The 19,823-nt window shown below is 39.4% G+C and overlaps 1 protein-coding gene across 1 annotated transcript in view; it reads right to left on the bottom strand.

The window, feature by feature from the left end:
• ARHGAP8 (Rho GTPase activating protein 8) overlaps positions 1-19,823 on the bottom strand; it is a 53,014-nt gene that overhangs the window by 15,756 nt on the left and 17,435 nt on the right. Inside the window, exons 7-8 of the mRNA XM_010221922.2 lie at positions 19,205-19,315; positions 10,078-10,151 (exon numbers count right to left, since the gene is read on the bottom strand). Of these exons, the coding sequence (XP_010220224.2) occupies positions 10,078-10,151; positions 19,205-19,315 (185 nt within the window). The remainder of the gene's footprint in view (positions 1-10,077; positions 10,152-19,204; positions 19,316-19,823) is intronic.

Genomic DNA, 19,823 nt, shown 5'->3' with positions numbered 1-19,823 from the left:
GCCGGAAACTGAAACATCAAAAATTCCATAGGAACTTAAGGAAAAATTTCTTAACAGTGAGGGTGACAGAGCACTGGAACAGGCTGCCCAGAGAGGTTGTAGAGTCTCCTTCTCTGGAGATCTTCAAAACCCGCTTGGATTCAGTCCTGTGCCACGTGCTCTAGGTGTCCCTGCGTATGAGGTCCCTTCCAACCCTAAGCATTCTATGATTCTATGATTCTATGATTCTCTAACCATTCTTGCCTGTTAAATTCAAAGCCGAATATTAACACTTTAGCTCATGTCCCCAAATCTGGAACGACTGCGACTTCTCGAATGGCAAGAAAAGATAATGTGGGCATGTTTCCTAAAAGAGTCAAGCAGACAGTAACTATGATCTATTCGAATTTTTGTTTTTATTCCCAACCAGATCAAATTCAATTGACTAAAGTTACTGCAAATGACATCCCTGGAGTAGGACTGTTTCTTTACATTTATAGCATCTCCTGTGTGAAGCCATGGTTTGGAAAGTGGCAGTGCTGAGTAGCTAGTTCATCAAGGCATCGCCCACAGCAAACAAGAAATACAGTAATTTCCTGAGAATGGTAGAATTTTATGCTGGCTGTGGATTAGACAGCTTTCTCTAGAAACAAACCTTTCTGAGGATGGCCATGAGAAATGCTTACAATTTGGTATGCAGGAATGTAACAATTAATGCTTTTAACTGATGTGGATCTCACTGTATAAACTATGGTGTAATAAATATCTACTTCTAACTTCTTTTATTCCTTTGTTGGCTATGCTTTAAGGAGTCTAATGGAAGGTATCAATCTGTAGTGCAGACAATAGCTGTACTTGACTCGCCCTGCATCTCATCAATGATACTATGGTAGCATATAATACTAAACTCTTGCTGGATATGTTTTTTAGAGGTTTCAATGGGAAAAAGCAACTTGTATCTTCATCTGCAAAAAACTGAAATACTGATGTTATCTGTGCTTCTTCCAGAATTCATTTTTCAGGATAGCTGAAACGGAATCAAAATCTGGTAACTTATTTGATAGTATGTGGCAACAAGCCAAATACCAAAGCAAGTATCTCCAAGCCCTCTTATATTTCCAGACATCCACGTGCACAACCAGCCCATCCAACTGAAGTGATAGTAACAGCATTTAAGTTAGTGCTACAGTTCTTAAGGAAAAAAAAAAAGTTATATTATTTTCTCTAAAAGAAAAGAACTGCAAGAGCAAAATGGTCAACAAATCTTTTTTTTGCCTGAAAGAAAATAACACATAATAGCAATTCCTAAATAAAGCATGGGTCAGAATTTTGGCCTATTAATAAACGGGAATGCATGAGTCAACAGCAATTGAAGGTAAAAAAGGATGAGCCCGGATATTTTTTCCTATCCTGTCTTAAGTCAGCAGAAGACAAAAAAAAAAAAAAAAAAAAAAAAGAAAACCAGCTATTGCCACTGCCATAACTAAGCAATACTTAGCACTAGGTATTTATACTAAAATAAAATTAATCATTTGGTCTTCTTTTGCAGATGAAATATATAACCAGGGCCAATAGGTTTATGAAAGAAGGAAGTAAAATTGGCTCAAGACAATCTTGGTGATTGCATTCATTTCTGTCCTGTTAAAAAACTGCTTTGAGGTAGCCCATTCAATTTTGTTGGTGGTGTCCTTCCATCAAATATTTTTTACAGCAAGATTCATGTCAGCTGTCTCTTAAAAGAGAGTTTTTTTCCCCTTTTTTCTGTATACAAGCTGAACTATTCTGGCATTAACAGCATGGACAACACAGTCCAGCCAGAGAATACAGACCTTGGACTAAAAGTAACCCTGCCAGGCAGTGAGTGCCATTAGCAGCTTGCTTCTGCTTTCCAGGTCTGCCAAGCACAGGGCTCTATGTCACTCTCAAATAAGCTCTTGATGTGGCAGATCCTCAGCACAAACTGCTCCCTTGTATTAAATAAAAATATGAACTAAATATATATATATAAAGCTATGTATATAGGTATGTATCTCAGGGCAATTTTGCTAGTCTGGGTTCTCTGGACCAAAGACTAAATTTTATTTTAAAATATTAAGTACCACCTAAAACAACATACTGATTTGAATAGTAAAAAAAGTCAGCTGTATTCAATGAAAAGTCATTCAAAAATTGAGAACTTAGCAGTAATCATTTAAATATGTCAGTTCTCATAAATGAAAACAGGCAGGTACTTCATTTCACGTTCAAGTAAGATGGATTTTAGCATGGTATACATAATTTTGCAGTGCAATGAAACAACTGTGTCACGCTTGGAATTAAAAATTGCTACTAAAAATACATAGCCCCCTTCCACTCTTCTGATCTCTTATCCCAAAGGAAAACACAGAAAATCAAAACCAATAAAGATATATTAAAAACAACACATGCTGTCACATTGCTGGAAACGTGTCAAAGAAAAAGAGATGAGAAAATTACATTCCTCTACTTTCAATCACCCTTGATTTGAAGCTTGCTGGCATCACAAACCTTTGTTAATTTGACTGCTTTAATAAGTGAAGTGGCAAAGAGTTAGCATCTGAATTCTTTCTGTCCCAATTTGAGCTTGGAAACATTGTCTCCAGCTACTAGTCCTACCAAGTCTCGGTATGTATCCATGCTTACTTGGAATGAGTTTTCATTCTCAGTAATATAATTGATTTAGGGATTTACGTGCAAATGAACAATTTCTAAAAGTCCTTTTTAAAAATTAGAACTGGTTTGTTTCTATACTGGGTAGTGATGAGTTTACAGCATATCTAAAACATCCATCTTCACTGTATCCTCTTAATTCTGCAAAGCGATAGTGATTGTGAAATTTTATGTATAAAATCAAAAGTTTTTTTAAGTTAGTATACAGAAGAAAACTGAAGAGGATATTATACAGCTTTTCTTTGCCTCAAAGCTGTGCAATGAATACTGAACAAGTAAGTGTGGTGCTCGCAGCTTGTGAAGACGATTTTCACTTTAAGAATACCAAGGATAGAGATAAAGAAGGGTAGCTACAACTCCAGTCCTACTGAAAAACTGACCAGCAGAGCAAGAATTTATAGCACAGCAGTCTCCACAGAAAAGGGGTATATTTGTGGCCTTGTAGTTTGGAATGGCATAGCCTAGACTTTCAATCTATGAATGAATATTCTCACTTGATGAATGAATATTTACACTTGGTACTTCTGAACATATTTTATTTACAATGTTTGAGCATCAGAAACAAAAACTGTACTTATCACAAGATTCATTTTTATTTGATGAGACGTGAACCAGTGCTGAGATTTATCTCATCTCTGTGAACCCTAGATAAAAATGTTCTCATGAAAACTGGAAGAGCCAACAGCTCAGAAACGTTTCTGTGACTAATGCCAAGCTTTCTCTTTGTTGCATGTTTAAAAGCTATTTGATTGATTGCAAGAAGGGGAGGCCAGGAGGCAATTTCACTAAGCTGTAGTGTATTGAGAATGCATCACCATCCATCTCTTAACTGTTCTGACCAGCATTAGGATGCATTCATCCCCACTAAAAAAAATGGAAACAAAACTTCCTTCAGCACAATTTGTTGTACTCCATGAAGGGGATGCGGAGGAAAGATTAATTGCTATTTACTACTGCTTTTGCTATGGATCAGTTAAAGGGCAGTCTTAGTTTTCGCTATAACCATACTACGGCATGTTTATTACTTTATCATCAGATACTGCAGCACAGTCGTTACTGCTGCATTTGGAAGTCTTAGTCATCGCCCAGGCCTCTCCTGTGGTACCACTAGCCAACATGGAATGGAAAGTTTGTGCTGCAAAGCACCTGCACTCAACAAAAGAGATGAGATAACAAAGGAAGACTCACTAGTGGGGACTACTATGAGATAATTTTCCTACAGGGGACAGTTATCTTCTCTATTTTATAACTTTGTAGTGCAATGCCTTCACCATGAGTTTATTGGTCTGTTCCATCATTTCTGAGCTACTGTTGATCTCAAATGGTATCTTTAGTAATCGGCTCTCCCAAGTTGTGTTATTTTTTATGGTTGCTGCTTTACTTTCCCAAGCTTTTTTCAAATTTGGGAATTTTTTGTAATAATCCCAGAGATTAGCTTTGCCTTTAAAAGTTTAAAACATGGACAAGTATGGAATCCATAGCTTTGGTAATACTCTCAATAAACACAAAATACATTAAAAAATCTGGTAGGTATATTTCAAATTGATAAATTTTATTTAGAAATATTAGTATGTATTAATATTTGAGACAGGCTTCAGCAACATGCATGCTCCTTTGTAGACTATTTGACATCTTGATGCAACTGTCAACAGTGCAGTTTATACCCACTTCGATAGTGAATCAAATAAAACTTCCCTTAAAATCTCTCTTTTGACCATCAATTGGTAGGGTGTTTGCAAACAGAATACGGATTTGCTATATAACTTTATTTTTTAGTGCAGATGCTCTTGATTTGTATACTGTGGGTCAGTGTGTAAAAAGCAAGAGAGTGCTCTGAACTGTGTTAATGCTGATATAAACAAGCAACTACCCCTCCAGCCATTCGCCACCTAGCTTTTAATTTATCATGATGTCTTATAGGTAGCATGTAACCTGCTTTTCTAGTGGAAGATGCACAAGAAAAAAGCCATGAAAGGAAACTTCTGCATTTCAACTTGGTAAGGTGTCAGAGCAGAAGGGCACTGCTACCCAGCTTCTGCATCCCAAAGCCTATACTGGATAACACGTTGCCACTAGGGCACATAGCCCCAGTATGCTCAGCTCTGGAGACCACCAGCTGCTCGAGCCACAAGAACAGGTCAGTCTCTGAGCATCCCCAAAGCCTATACTGGATAACACGTTGCCACTAGGGCACATAGCCCCAGTATGCTCAGCTCTGGAGACCACCAGCTGCTCGAGCCACAAGAACAGGTCAGTCTCTGAGCATCATGGAAGCCGCACACAAAGACACGTGCTCAGAAGCAGCCTCACTAAGATACCTGACTACCACAAATATTAGAAGCGTCAGCTCCCATTTGCAACCTCACTCCACAGCAAAACTGGTTGCTGATGAGGACATGTGGGGACACAGTAACCAGAGAAAGAAAATTACTACCCTGTGGCATAAGCTGGATGACTTTTTTTTTTTTCTGAGAAAAAAAAGGACTTGTGAGAAAACCATCAAGATCATTACCACCAAAGGAATGACACTAGGTTAGAAATACTTACGAATTGTTCTGACAAAAAAAGTGAGTATTTAACTCACCAAGGTAACTTCTCATGGCATGGCGCACACACACAAGTCTCGTTTAGTGCAATGTCAAGCCTTGTATTCGTAAGCCAGACAGATAAACAGGTTGTTGTTTTGAGGTTGAGCATAGCAAAGAAATGCCCTCTGGTCTATGCATTACTATGAAGATCTATTCACAGAAGTACTTTGTTAAACACATTCCTCCACTTTTGCCTGTCTAAATCACCATTTGGATTCAGGATAACACTGACACTTCTGCTTTGAAATTAAGAGCACTCCTCTCTTTTGACCCAGAAGATGGACTTTAAGATGTAGTCTGAATGGGCTGATGATTTTGTCAGACATCTAGAATTCACATCAGGACTCCCATTTTACCCTGTGAAGGTAAGGAGCCACTGAAATTTAGCAGTTTTAAACTCCGTATTAAAAGAATCTTTCATTCTGAAGTGGAGATAAAAGTAGAGAAATGCCTTATTTCCTTTGCTGAAAAATAACTTGAAAAATATTGTAAAATATTAACAAGCTCAGTTTATCACGCTTATTGTAACAGTTTCTTTTACACTTGAATTCAATGATCTTGGAGGTCTTTTCCAAACATAATGATCCTGAGGCAGCAGCCAATAATAGTTCTTATTTCTACTACACGGTAGATTCTTTAGTCTCTGTTAAGAGACTGGCTGACTTAATACCTGGATCCAGTTAGAAATGTCCTATCCAGCAACAGCTACCTATATGCCTGGTTAGATAAATACATGAGGACAATCTGATGCAACGATAATTTTGCTTTTTGGAATGAGAACATATTTACTGCCTTCAGAGTCCAATAAGCAACTTGCCACAAGGAGGAGAGTTTTAGCACATTTGTAAAGATGCTTCCACGCTGGGGCCAACATTTGTGGCATGTGCAAATAGCGCTGTCTGAAACTGAGGCAGGAAACATAAATATCAGAGGGGAAAAATACGACATGCAGCAACCTGCCAAAGGAATTGCAGCCAGTAAGATGAAAAGGGCTAGCTGAACAGTACAGACTCAACGTTTCCTGAACAGGGTAGTATACAACTGCAGGCTGGTGCCAAAATTGAGCACTACCACAGCTCCTGCATCAGAATTGCTTAAGAAATAAAAGTTTGAGGAGCAAGGAGTGGAGTTAGGGACGTTAGAGAGACACTGATTTTGCAGAAGGGCTTGTAATCTAAGTCGAGAGTTTCAGAAACTGTCTTCAGGGACACGGATGTGAAATGGTGGCAGTGGGTTAAAAAAAGAAAAAAAACAACACTCACACAGCTAATTCTATGAGGAGAAAAGCTTTGGCAGCTCAGAAGGGAGGGCTGGGAATCTCTGTGGCTCCTGGGAGCTGGCTGAGGTTCTGGTGGTGCTGCCTGGAGCGCCGAGGTGGCTGCCAGTCGGCTTCCTCGCGCTGTCAGCGCCACAGCCGACACTCACCGAGGCTCACGTCAGAACTGAGGTATTTCAGATTTGGATAAAGGGTAAAAATCATAGCAGACAGCAGGTACAACAGATACCTGCATACTATAATCAAGTGCAAAAAAATGCATGTCTGTCACCTCCTGGTTAACAGCCTTGGCATGGCAGGTACTTGGCTTTCAACTATCAACTGGCTGAGAACGTCAGAAAAACCTCTACCTGACAAGCTGTCTTTCCTTAGAGATCTGGTTTGTGGAGATCTCCTTATGATAGAAAATATGTCAGCTCTAAACAAACTTGTGCTTGGTAGGAAAATAACGACACCGGCAGATGCCATGCCGTTCATTCTCGGAAACACGTAAGGATGGAGAGCTGGGTTAAAAAATAAAGGGCACCTGGCTAGCAGGTGCATGGCTGGACTTTGCATCAGTGACAGATTTACCATACCAGTGACTTGCATATATCCCCCAAAGCAGCCCAAGAGCTTTTGTTCATCACACTTCCTCAAAGACTATTCTTTACAGATTGTGCTGATACTTCACTGAACTTACTGAAAAAAAAAAGTCTGGAGGGAAAAAGAAAAACAAGGATGATGATTTCTTTCAGAATAACAAACATTGCATCTAACAAATTCTGCAATGACAAAGCTGAAAAATACCCTGTTTTCATCACAATCATGAAACTTGTTTTTCCTGTATTGCATGGCTCATATTACTGCTTCAGAAAACTGAGTATCTGAGCTGGACTCAACAATTGGTGAGAGGGAACAGGATGGGACTGGGGCAATAGTGATGAGGCAAAACAAGGAAGAACAAAAACAGGGTTATGTAAGAGCTTTTGTGTCAAATCAGTGCGCACAATTACTAGTGAAACATTGTCAGCAGCAAAATATAACAACTGCAAAACACTGACTTCTTTAAAACATTTAAAGGGGTCCAGGGAGGGGCCACATATGCAACCGGCAATCCCCAGGTTTAAATCAATTAATATTTTTAATGAATATATGTTTTTCTCAGTTTCTAAGGAGGAACAGATCTGAAAATTAATGATATAAGTGCACATTCATCCTCCCTTTAACTCTCTTGGCTCTGGTGGATTAGTAGGGAAGGGGTATTTGGCTATTAAGATAAGCTGAATATATGCAAGGACGATTGTTTCCTAACAATTTAAGACAAAGTCTAGCTTTCATCTGCAGATGGGGCATGCACTGATACACTACACAAGCTCTAACTACCCATTTACAGTTATAATTACAGGGACTGTCTCAAGCTGCCAGTCACTCGCCTGCAACATTCCTAGCAGTGACCAATTTACATTCCCCATATCTTGCCGTTAAGATATCTGATACAAGCTACACCTTCAAAATTTTCATCTTTGACACTACTCTGGGAACTGCACATTCAAAAAGCTTCATGAGCTTGAGTGAAAGTCCTGACTTTGGTCGAACAGGCCTTCCACAAAGTCTATTAAGGACTCTTCCTTAGCTGACATCAGTAGATGTGTTAATAGCAGAACTGGCCCCGCTCCAGTGGGTGGCCTTTGATTGTAGCAGGTATTTGGAGGATAAATCAGCAATTTCACAAGGAAAGGAGCCAACTGTTCTGTCCACAGGCATCCTCACGGATGATATGTTCCACTGCTTGCCAATGCTCAGCAGGTATCTGCCGACTGACTCTCATTCTCCTAAGAATATCACGAATTAGCTTTACTCAAGGTATGAAACCCAAGAAAGAATAAAATGGCCTGCTATTTAATGCTCTTATTTAATATGAGATACACTAAAATATGAAGGAGCAGAGCCTAGCAATGAGGGCAAGACACTAGGGGTCTGTTCTGGCATCAATTAAATCAACCTGATCTTGCACTCACTTAAACGAAGTCAGGATTTCTCTTGGGAACTGGCATTTGAGTTGCCAGGCAGTGCTTTGCTTCCCCTTCCAATCTGACTTCTCATCCTGCCACTTGAGGTCTACTCTGGCCAAGTTTGAAAGAAGTCTGAAATCTCTCACTCAGCTTCAAATAAACTCAAACTAAACCTGGTGGCCATAGTCAAAAAGGACAGAGAGGAATGATGCATATATTTTAATAGTGAAAACAAAATTCACCTTGTTAAGAATGGCAGCTCAAGGATGGCAATTAAGAATTGATATTTTTGTGAGACATTGGTTTTGAGTAAGCATCTTCCTCCTGAAGGATGAATTTTATTCAAAACAGTACATATGTATTATATTCTTTATTTTCGTGTCATCAACACAAGTAGCTTTTTAAATAAGAAAAATCTTGGATAAAAATGACCACACAACAGCAAAACATAGATCTGAGCCTGGTTTCTGTTTTAACAAAAATCACGCCCATCTTCAAATCTGTTCAAATGCTACTCAAACTTTGTGAAAACCAACGGCACATTAAAGTCCAGGTGATGCTTCCTTTTCTGAAATAAGTGAAGCAAACACATTTTGACTTTCTGTATAGATACAGCTATTAAAACTTCACACTCTTCTTCCAGAGAGTGTCAGTGTCATTCCCAGTTGTACCACTGTGCAGCTCTGTGCCAGTCCTATATTATCGTCTGTCATCTGTCAGATAAATGTTGCTTAGCTTATAGAGTCACCGATACTGGGAAGTTTAGTGAACTTTCGTGAAGCTCTTAGATCTTGGAACACAAAAGGCTATGAAAATATTATTGTCATTGCCTTAAGAAAATAAGGATCAAAATGTGCAATGGCATTGTGCTGGGGAAACAACAGGAATCACCACGCACTTGCCCTAAAGCTAGTGCCTGATACCTGTCTGACACCACGGAGGAGGTATCCGCTGGGACGCACACCCCATGCTACAGCCCATAGCCCGCTCTCTCTACCTTGTACAGGAAGCAGGTAGATGAACTTGCAACTGGAAGTCTCTATTTTAAATGTGACACCTGGCAATCGTATCTTTAGATACTCTTAATTATAGCTATGAACTGCAGTCAAAGGCCCTCTGACTGAGCATCACTGAATGTATTTTGTGCAGAGAGGCCTTCATGCTTATGCCTGCAAAATAAGTTTTCTCTATGAGTTTTTATGGCCACTGGCTCTATAAAAACAGCACTTCTAATTGATTTTTTTACTGGGAGATCTAATTAAAATCAATGATACGATATGGGCAGAAGAAAAGACATCTCTTCTCACTTGCCATTCCCTAATCTAATCCTTATGGTGATTTTTTTTCCATCTCTCCAATGGGCAATGATCTGATAATAAAATCTTCTCTATTCATCAAAGCTCTCTAACAAATGCTTCAATTTTAGGAGGTTTCTACAAACTTTGCTGAATCAGGCACAGATAGTGAGAGTGAGTCCTGGTTCTGAAAAATCCCCACACTCTGAGGTTCTCCCAGCCCCACAAAAATACAACTCACCTTTAAAGCAACTCACCTTTTATTTTTAGGTAGCACACAGTTTGCTTCAGTACTGGTGGGATTAGCTCACCTTTATTTTTGTCCTTGATACTGTTATCAGGAGAAAAGAAAAAGAAAAAAATCCAGCATTTAATTGATATTTACACACAAAGAATCAAATCTAAAATCAAAACAGAGCAGATTTTTCAGTTATCTGAAAGCATACATTTAACTCCACAAACTAAAGAGCCTGCACCAAGCACAAGGGTTCTCCACCATTACAAAAGGCTCTGAAGGAGCTGTTGAAACAGGTGACTTGGAGTCCTATTCAAGCAGCCATTCCTAAAGGCTTTCTTTCCCCTCAGAAAGCTGTAAATAACTTCAACGGGGATGAGTAGTAAGTAAGTGCTATTTACCACACTGAAACAGACTCAGGGGGTCAAGGCCGAAGCAGGAGAAGGGTGGGTGTCCTGGGCTATCTTTGCCCCCACTCGAGATGGTTTTTGCTCTGGTTTTGCTCTCTGTAGGGCTGCTGACAACAGTGATGGCTGTGATTGAATTTGGTTGTAGGCCCTTGGTGAGACGTAACGGTGCATGGCAGCAAAGAGGCAGCCAGGCCGGGAGTGTGCGACGCGTGATTGATAATAAGTCCTGATCAAGGGATGCTGCGAGTTTAGGAGGCTTTTATCATGCAGATTTTTCTCCCTAGTTTGTCTCTTTTTAAGCCACTGTGTATGTATAATTAAAAGGATATGGCACTATTTATTCTGAAGGCAAAGTGATGCAGTGAGATTGAGTTTATTAAAGCTTTGACTGATTCCCATGAAATGAGATTTCTTTTTCTTTCATGAGCGAGCAGTTGAGGCAAAAATCGAATACAGCTTTTTCTTGATCTAGACAGCACAGAAAATTCTGCAATTATCTTATTTAAAAAAAAAGGCTTTGGCATTTTCAAAGTATAACAAAAAAAGATGGTCAGTATCTGCTGAGTATTCTGCTGCATTCTTAGTCAGCAGTACATTAAAGACCAAATCCAAGTTTTAAAAATATACTTGAAATTTATTTGTGCACAATTGAATGTTTGATATTGCAAAGGTGATCGGTTTTGCTGTCAAACTCTAAACCACCAACAGAAAAGAGCACAGAGATCTATGACTTTACTGTCAGAGACTGCAAGTACTACAGCCCATCCGCAGCAAACGTGAGATGTTCATCCAAGTCCACACAACAAATGAACTTACCCTCAAGCTCCTACTATTAGTTGAAGTCATGCCTGCAGATGAGAATGATGCCTAGACTCTTTTTCTTTCTGAAATATTTTGATTCTTTTTGTTTCTGTCTAGGCTTGCTTATTACTCGATTAATACAAAACAACTACTAATAATTAAGGTGTAGTTTTACAACTGTTTATATATTGCCACGTAGAATGACCAATCCAGTATTTGATTTTGTATTTACACTACACATAACAACATAACTTAAAATGATCAGGACAGCAACAAAATTTAGCATGGAAGTATGGAAAAATTGCTGAGTTAAATCGTCCTCTCCTTCCCCTCGCCTGCCCTATGCTTTCGCTGTGCCTATGAAGTGCGTTAAAAGAGGATACAGAGACTGCCTGGTTCTGGACCCCCGAGGTTAGAAGGTTGGTCCCTCGAGGCCTCATGCAGGGAGGTGGTGCGCAAGTTCCTCCAAAGCGAAGTCTCTGAACAGGATCCTGACTTCAGTGAATTATTCTCTTGATTTACCTCTGTTATACCGCTAAATAAGAGGGGAACATTCTCCACACTATTCAGTAACTCAAACATCAAACATGGCTGAGCTCACTCATCTCACTCCAGGAACAAATCACAGCTGAGCAATCAGAGTCATTTCTCCCACTTGATTTCCTCTCCCATCCAGTCCTACCTTTCCTCCTTCCCATTTTCACCATCCAGCCTTTTCCCTGGCACTGATGTTTGTGAATACTGTTTATGCATGCTTTTCAGGTTCTCTTGTACAGTATTTTTTTTTTCCTCTAGTATGGTAGTAACATTAGCTCTATATAAAGCTATGATAGATACTGCATAACAGACCCTGTTGCATCTAATATCTAACAAGAACTGGGTAGAAAAGAGGACTTTTTCTTTTCTGTAAGTAGGTATTGACTTTACATAAATATGCAACACATTGGCAGAAAGAAAAAAAGATCAAGAGTATGAATTTCTATAGGTCATTAACTCATCATTTGCTGCAGCTTGAAGGTACGATTTTAAGATCTAATGATACAACCCCTTTCCTTATGCATCGTCAAAGCACCATTAATTTCAATACAAAACAGTACTGAACTTGCTGGAGTAACCATTCATTGCACAAAACAACATGCTAATGGACAGAAGAAAGATTTATGACCTGACTTGTAAGACCAAGTCCAACCTCAGTCATCTGCATCATCACAGATGTCTACGCGAGCAAATCCAGCAGCCTAACGTGCTACACGACAAAAGTCACACAACTAGAGACCACCATGAGTTGAAATGCTACCAGGACAAAGGTTATGACTTAGCCCTCGGATTAGCACCTTTTCTTTGCCATGGTGACAACTCTGTACCTCAGTAAGATCTCTTGCCAAGCAGCAAAATTCTCCCAAACTCACCGAGAGATGAATTTTGGCACTCCTGAAGCACCAATCCTGCTGCTTCTTGCTCCTTCTTGCTGTTTCGAGGTTACTTTCAACAATCTTACAGTGGTTTCATGTACTCTGGTGGCATACTAGGGCTGAAAGTCAGCACTAGTGTAACCACCATGCAGGTGCTCTCAGACCGGGGCCCAGATCACTGACTTCCATTTAAATTGTGGAGAGGAAAATTAAAAAGCAACTCAGCAGCAACACCATGAGCTCTCATACTAGCCCCCACAAAACTTATCTACAACAACAGCAAAAGAAATGCATAAACACACACAAAAAATGAACCACATGCAGTGTTCTGCAAGTTTCTTCTCTATGTGAATTATTTGCTCTCACAGCAGACCAGGGCTGTATAGTAACCCTTGCGCAAAAAAGCAGGGCAAAATTGGCAATGCTTGTGCTGCCTTGCTAATAAGTGGTATCTGGAAGGAAGATCTAGTAGTTTTCTGCATAGCACGCCAAGCTGAAACCCTGAGGGAAAGGGGGTCCTCCAGAAAGGGACTAAGCAAGAAATGGGGGTCAACACTTCTGTTGGGGATGCTAGTGAGGGAAAACTTGCAGCATATCAAGGCAAGGATAAAAACATTTCTAATAACTTTCTAATAGGTGGGTTATGACACACTCCTTATGTGTTAAATGATTTTGCTTCATGTATTCTTAGAAGTACCCTAAACATTTAGGGCAACTTTTATTAAAATTAGTGGAAAGAATAATTCACTTAAATGGGAACATCATCAAGACTTTAATTTGCTTGGAAGCTGTTACATCTTTATTATTGACAATTTAAGCCCATTCTCAGTCACTCCAAGTTGCACTGATCATTTTCACTTTCTTACAGCTGCTTACTCCAGAGGCACTAAATAGCAACCCAGCAGCTTTTTATAAATGTTTTCTAATTATTATTGTTCCCCACAAATGTGTTGCCCCATTTCAGTGTATAAATAGCAAACTGATTATTTATAACACTTGCTCCTGCTGAGAACTAGTTTATCTGTCAGGGAAGTGAGACAAATAACTAGGCTGTAAGTCAGAATAATAAAATCTACACATCGTTTTTCTATTTCTAAGAAAGAAGATGCGGTTTCTGCAGCTCTACTTTATACAAGATTCTTATTGCCCTTGAAAGACAGTATCCATTCCTAGTACCTGAAAGAAGTCTTCAACTTAAATGGTATTTTAAAATAAATTAATATATTCCCTGTAAGTCAAATGCAGAGGTCTGCATATTTCAGATTCTAAAGGGATCCATTCCAACAAACACGGTAGCCAAGAGCGCTCCTCACTATAGAACATATGATTAGTTACTGCAATATGTTATATATCCAATGACTCATTTCTAGACTGGGGATAGGTCTCACTGAGGGCCTTTACACATCGTTCTGAAGTGTCATTAAGTATTCTTGGCTGATGATCTTTCTCTCCCTCTCTCTCTCCTTTTTCCTCTCCTTTTCATTTTCCCCGCTGAGACATGCTGAGGCTTGGTTTTGAACGTATTCTTTTTGCCTGGCCATGCATGCACAGCATGCACAAGTGGAAAGACGAGGACCAAAGAGAAAGCACCTTGATAAATTTCTGATAGCAATTCAGCAAGCGAAAGCTGTGCAGTTGTGGCAATTCCTGTGTATTTTTCTCTGTCCTCTCTCCCTCCTCTGTGACAATAACTAGAAAAACAAAACATTTCTTGTCTCCTCCTCAAAGATATCTAATTTTAGAATTTAAAGCCAACTTGAAAAAAGAGAACAATGTCAGTAGCTAGTCAAGGTCACCCTGTGCTGGAGCTCAGCTGTAGTGTTCCCTGATTACAGTGGCAATGGAGTAGAGCAACAGGGGTTCATAGGAACTTGCAAAACACACGATGGAAAACACAGATGCAGCTAAGCCCATGCAGTCAATTATTAAAGTGGTGCAAATTTAGCAAACTTCATTCATGTACTTAGAATGTATTCATCTAATTAACATAAGCAGACTATGTCCTATCTTTTTTCTTGCCTTTTTAAATATAAAATATTTATTGATGTCTTTCAGAATGATAATTCCATTTCTGCACCCTAGCACACAGCACAACATCGCAAGGACCTATTCTGAATAGCTCCTTTCTGCTGCTTCCTCATGTTATGTGTGAAGATGGCACTACTGAACAAAGAGAAAAATAATCTTGCTGCATAAAAGCAATGTATGAGCTTTCTTTGAAACATCTGGATTTCTAGAAATGTCAGCAACTGCTAAGTAACAGAAGGTCATTTTCTTGTACCGGGCAGTCCTCCAGCTGCCGGAAGCGAGGCCATTATATCAGAGGAAGTATCACAACACGCATACCCTGTTCTAACACTGTTCCTAGACATCTGCTATTGCCCACTGTCGAGGAAGGGACTCAAGGCTTGATAAACCATTAAACTAGCTCATCATTACTCTTACTCTGTCCTCTGTGCTATGCATGAGGAACCTGAATCAGCAAAATAGGCAAGGACATGAAAAACTTCAAACATGCAAACTTATCTCGTCTGCTTTGAGATATGCATTAAGTATTTGTCAAATTGGAGGGTGGATTCCTGTTAGATCATGACTGATAAATAAGAGCAGACAAGACTGCCCTGCAAGGCTGCTCTGATAAATCCATCAAGCTAAGCACTAACTTCAGCTGTGTTGTTTTATGTTTTCAAGAAAATCAAATCTTTTTGTAACTAGATGTTTTAGGCTACTGAAACAGGGACTTTGCCTCCCAGGCAATTCAAGCCAGGGATCAGAAATTCCAATAAGTTTTGATTGCTGAGTCCTCATTTGCTGGAAGCTCACAGTGACAACGGTTTTCACTTCATGTCTGCACCTCCTGTAAAGCACACACTCAAATCCCAAACAAACAAATGCGGCTAAATCTGGAGAGACACTTAGGATCTTAGCTGAATCACAGTGTGAAAATCCTGGGATCCCTTAAGTATCTGTGACACAGCCCAGAAGAGCTCTCAGATCTCCTGAATCTCAGTCTCATGCCCCTATTGTCTTGCTCTACTGTGGAAGATTCAAACATACTGCGTAGGAATATTTCCAAGTTTGAAATCGTCACTGGTGTTAATTATACCGAATGTTTTCTTTTAAGAATAGTTATTCTAATAAAGAGTCTGGCTTCCTTCACAGCTCCCTGTTAATAGGCGTTTGCAAGATCCAGACTACAGGTAGCTCCTGGGAAAGCCACCTAACGTATCTTTCTTTCTATACGTATAGCATTTTTACATGAAGTCTAATTTCTAAGCTTCCCTCTACACTTATGTAAGTAAAGTAACATGTGGACACAAAATTATGTATGCTAAAATACATGTTTTAAATTATGGGACACAAATGAAATGCTTGAGAGTCTACTGCTATACATGTATTTTTTACAGTCGCACTGAATGAACAAATAACTTCTTTCTGCCTGTATTCCTCATGAATAATATGGTGATTGCCAACCACAGCCAAAACTCCACAAATATCCTCTCATATTCCTTCAATCATACCTACGTATTTAGACATTGATTTTCTTCTCTGCACAATCACCTCAGGGAGTAAATATAAAGATCATTTTGCTCTTTAAAGAGATAAAAGTCATTTTGGTGCTTGGTGTTCCCCCTGCCCCTTAAGAGGGTAAAATGACATTTAGAGGTTAAAGAGATCAAATGCAATCATTTTAAATTCAGATACAGCACCCTGAGCTGCTGAGGGTAACATAAGAATGAAAAGCTTTGAACTAACCTGATAATAATCTCTTCACCTCATTCATAAATTAAACCCAATTCAGTACAGACGACATTCGCAGGAACTATACCCCAGCCTCACAGAATTTCCATGACTTTTAAATGTACAACTATCGTATGTTGTATTGAAAATCCCACTCTACAAGGTTACAAATGTCCATGGGACTTAATGGATCCCTCTAAGAGGAAGCACCAGTCTCAGACAATCATCTATTCATGTCCAGATGAAAACCTCTCTCAAACTCTGTTTTTCTGCCCTAACGAAACAGGTTTTCCCCCTGTCCACTGAGAAAGAAGTGGAGAATCTTGAAACGATGTTTGTCACTTGCTGCTCTTCTGGGTTTTAACTACATCTCTGGAAAACACGTGCATTAACCAATATGCACTGAGGGAAGAGATAAATGAGAAAGTGGTTCCAGACAAAACTGCCTTTGCTTTCAGGGTATGAGTAGGGGTCTTCAGTAAACATGTTCTGCAGCCAGAAGTCAGGAACTGTTATTACATGTACGATCAAAATTAGGCCATCTACAAGGGCTCTGGTTAAATCCTATACACCATCCTCTTACAGACTCTATAGAAACGGTCATCCCAGAAGTATTAAAACTGAAGAAGCTTCAGGCCTACAGGTCTTTTTGTGTTGTTTCTTTTCCTTAAACTGAGGAAAAACCTCCACAGAGAAACAATCTTTTAACGAGAGCAGCTTTTTCTCAGTAGCATCTCTGATAACACTTTTTCCTAGACTGTAACAAAATACACAGCACACAGTACATGTATTCTCATAAACCTAGGTAGGAAATCAGGGTCTCCTGGCATTCTACTTCAGAAAATGCAGACAATCTCACCTAGGTGAAGACTTCAAACCTGCTTCTTTGCTAGATAGGTATGAAGTTATTCATATTTTGCTATTACAGACTATAGAGATCATAAAAAGAGAAGAATTTAGCAGAAGTAGTTAAATCATTATGGTAACAGTTGATACGTTTTTGGTTCTGATTTTAAAAGCTCTCAGTACGTCACCCTCCTCCTTTACCTTTACACTTTCTCAATCTAAATTTGATCACTTATTTCTTGTTTAAATGTTTTGGGGGATTTGTAATTTTTATATGGCAACAGAGTTTCATCTCTCCTGAAAGATGGGATGATGCTGGGCAACCAATGAATGCACAATCTCATGATCTCATGTGCTTGATATTTAGAGGTGTGAATGCTGTGAACCGAGCTTACACAGGGCTGGCATCAGCTCAGAACCTCCTTAGTGAGTGCTGGAACTCACCAGATTAATAATGTTGTCTCCCTCAGTGTTTTCCCTCTGATAGATCCCAAGACTCTTCATAAAGCAGCCACACTTTACTATGTGGGGAAACTAGAGCACAAGAAAGGATGTGATTTACTTATGGTAACACAGCTGGAAAGCAGGAGGGCTTGGAAAGGTGGGCAACACACTCAGCACGTGCAGCCCAGCAAAAAACACTGCTCAGAGCCAGTCAGAGAAGCAAATGAACATTAAAAGAGGCACGCAAAATGCTGTCTCTGCCAACTAAGCCTGCAACAGGTTGGAGTTACCTGGGCAGTGAGGCTTGGGGCAAATGAAAGTGTGAGCCTTGATGCCTGCAAACAGATCCATCTGTATTACGGAAGCTATGGCATAAACACTGCCCTTCTTTATGACCCAGTGGAGGCCACCCAAAAGATATTTTCTGAATTAGGAAAGTGAGCTTGCCATGTCTCAAGTGTTAGGATGAACTCTAAGGAGGTATCATAAAAGTTAATGTCAGAGCAGCTTTTACACCATAGCTACTGAATTGTTCTAATTTCAGGCCTTCCAGAGAAGACTAATGTTTAACATTTAACCAAGAGATATTTTTATTTTATATTTCCTTTAGAGCTGAATCATTAGGACCAGAAAAGTGGAGTGCACAGAGGAGGAGATCTGGCAAATGTCCACGGATCAGGTAGAATTCATTTCTAACACAGACAATAATCACCTTTGTTCAATGTGAACAGTATTCTTCAACTGCTTCGGAGCAGGATAATATATTAAGATAAAGTTTGCCATAGCTTTTGGACAAAAATGACTATGTATAGGAAACAAGAAGTTTTTTTTGTTATTGTAGGGCTTTGGGGGTCTTATTTATTTTTTAAACCAAAAATGAATCTTGCAAATACTATTGTGATTTCATTCCTTGTGTAAATTAAACCATTTTTTTATACCACGCACAGTACTGTAATCTATGTAAACAGCAGTCAGGGTATTTCTGGAATACAGTGTTATTTTATTCATTTCATAAAACTCTGATCAAAACAACACGGGAGCAGCAAAGCAACAATCTATGCAGGCTCAAACATTCATTTTGGCTTTACACAGCCATTTCAGAGCCTGAAGCTTTGTCATGGCTTTGCTACCCACTATCTAAACACTACTAAAGCGCTTTCCTATTTGCCAGCATCCATCAGCAACAGATTATCTCAGAGCTCTGTCACATATGGGCAGAAATTCTGTCCACTGGGAGAACTGTGCAGCCCTGCTAGCAGTAAGTACTATGAAGATACTGCAAACATGAAGACCAGGCAGGTCTCAGGGACCGAATCTGTCCTGAATTCATAAAAGCTACTGTCTAGCCTCACAGTTTTATAGCTTTCAAAGAGGATGACAGGAACTAAACACATACTAAGAAAGTATGTGTGGACTTGGTGTCCAGTGAAATCACACGTTATAGAAGGCTGTCAGATAAAATGCAGAGGTACCAGTTTACAATCTCACAGCTTACTATTGCAGGCTGACCCCAAATTGCTGATTAGGTAGTGGCGGTCTTGGTGGGGGAATCTTCACCACAGGTGGAAGTTTTCCCTTCTGTTTCCCTCGAAGATTTTCATCATGTCTGCAAAATTCAAAAAAATCATTGATTTGCTGTGCATCACAGCTGACAAAACTACATATATGAACAGTCACCAGTATTGATCTTGATTCATATCCTGACAACAGAGAACATTGTGCAAGTTCTAGAGAACTTGCATTTAATTTCAGCATCAGTGAAATTTTCAAGCAGCATTTGGGGGAGAATACTTAAGGCAGGCATAGAAGAGTTCTTTTGCTTCAGCCAATGTAGTTCAGTGATAAATTTGTCCAAAAAATAGGAAAGTGTTATAATTTAACAGCAAAATTACGCCTATTTGCGACTCAAAACAGAATTCTCCTTTCTTTGGCAGCCATGCAATTCATTTTAGAACCTTAGAGCTGTAAAATATTTTCTGTTATTCCATATATATACAAAAGGTGCGTAAAAACCCACCAGGCATCAGTAACAGCCAGAATCAAAGCTTCCTGCTGCTTTCATTCAGTAGTGACATAAAATCACTTCCTGTCAGTACATCAAAGCATTTGCACGT

The sequence above is a fragment of the Tinamus guttatus genome, unplaced genomic scaffold, assembly GCF_059628265.1.
Source record: "Tinamus guttatus ecotype Peru unplaced genomic scaffold, ASM5962826v1 Tinamus_guttatus_pri_ptg000749l, whole genome shotgun sequence".
NCBI lineage: Eukaryota > Metazoa > Chordata > Aves > Tinamiformes > Tinamidae > Tinamus > Tinamus guttatus.
Note: the sequence above shows the minus strand (reverse complement) of the source record. Positions and strands in the feature narration are given on the sequence as shown.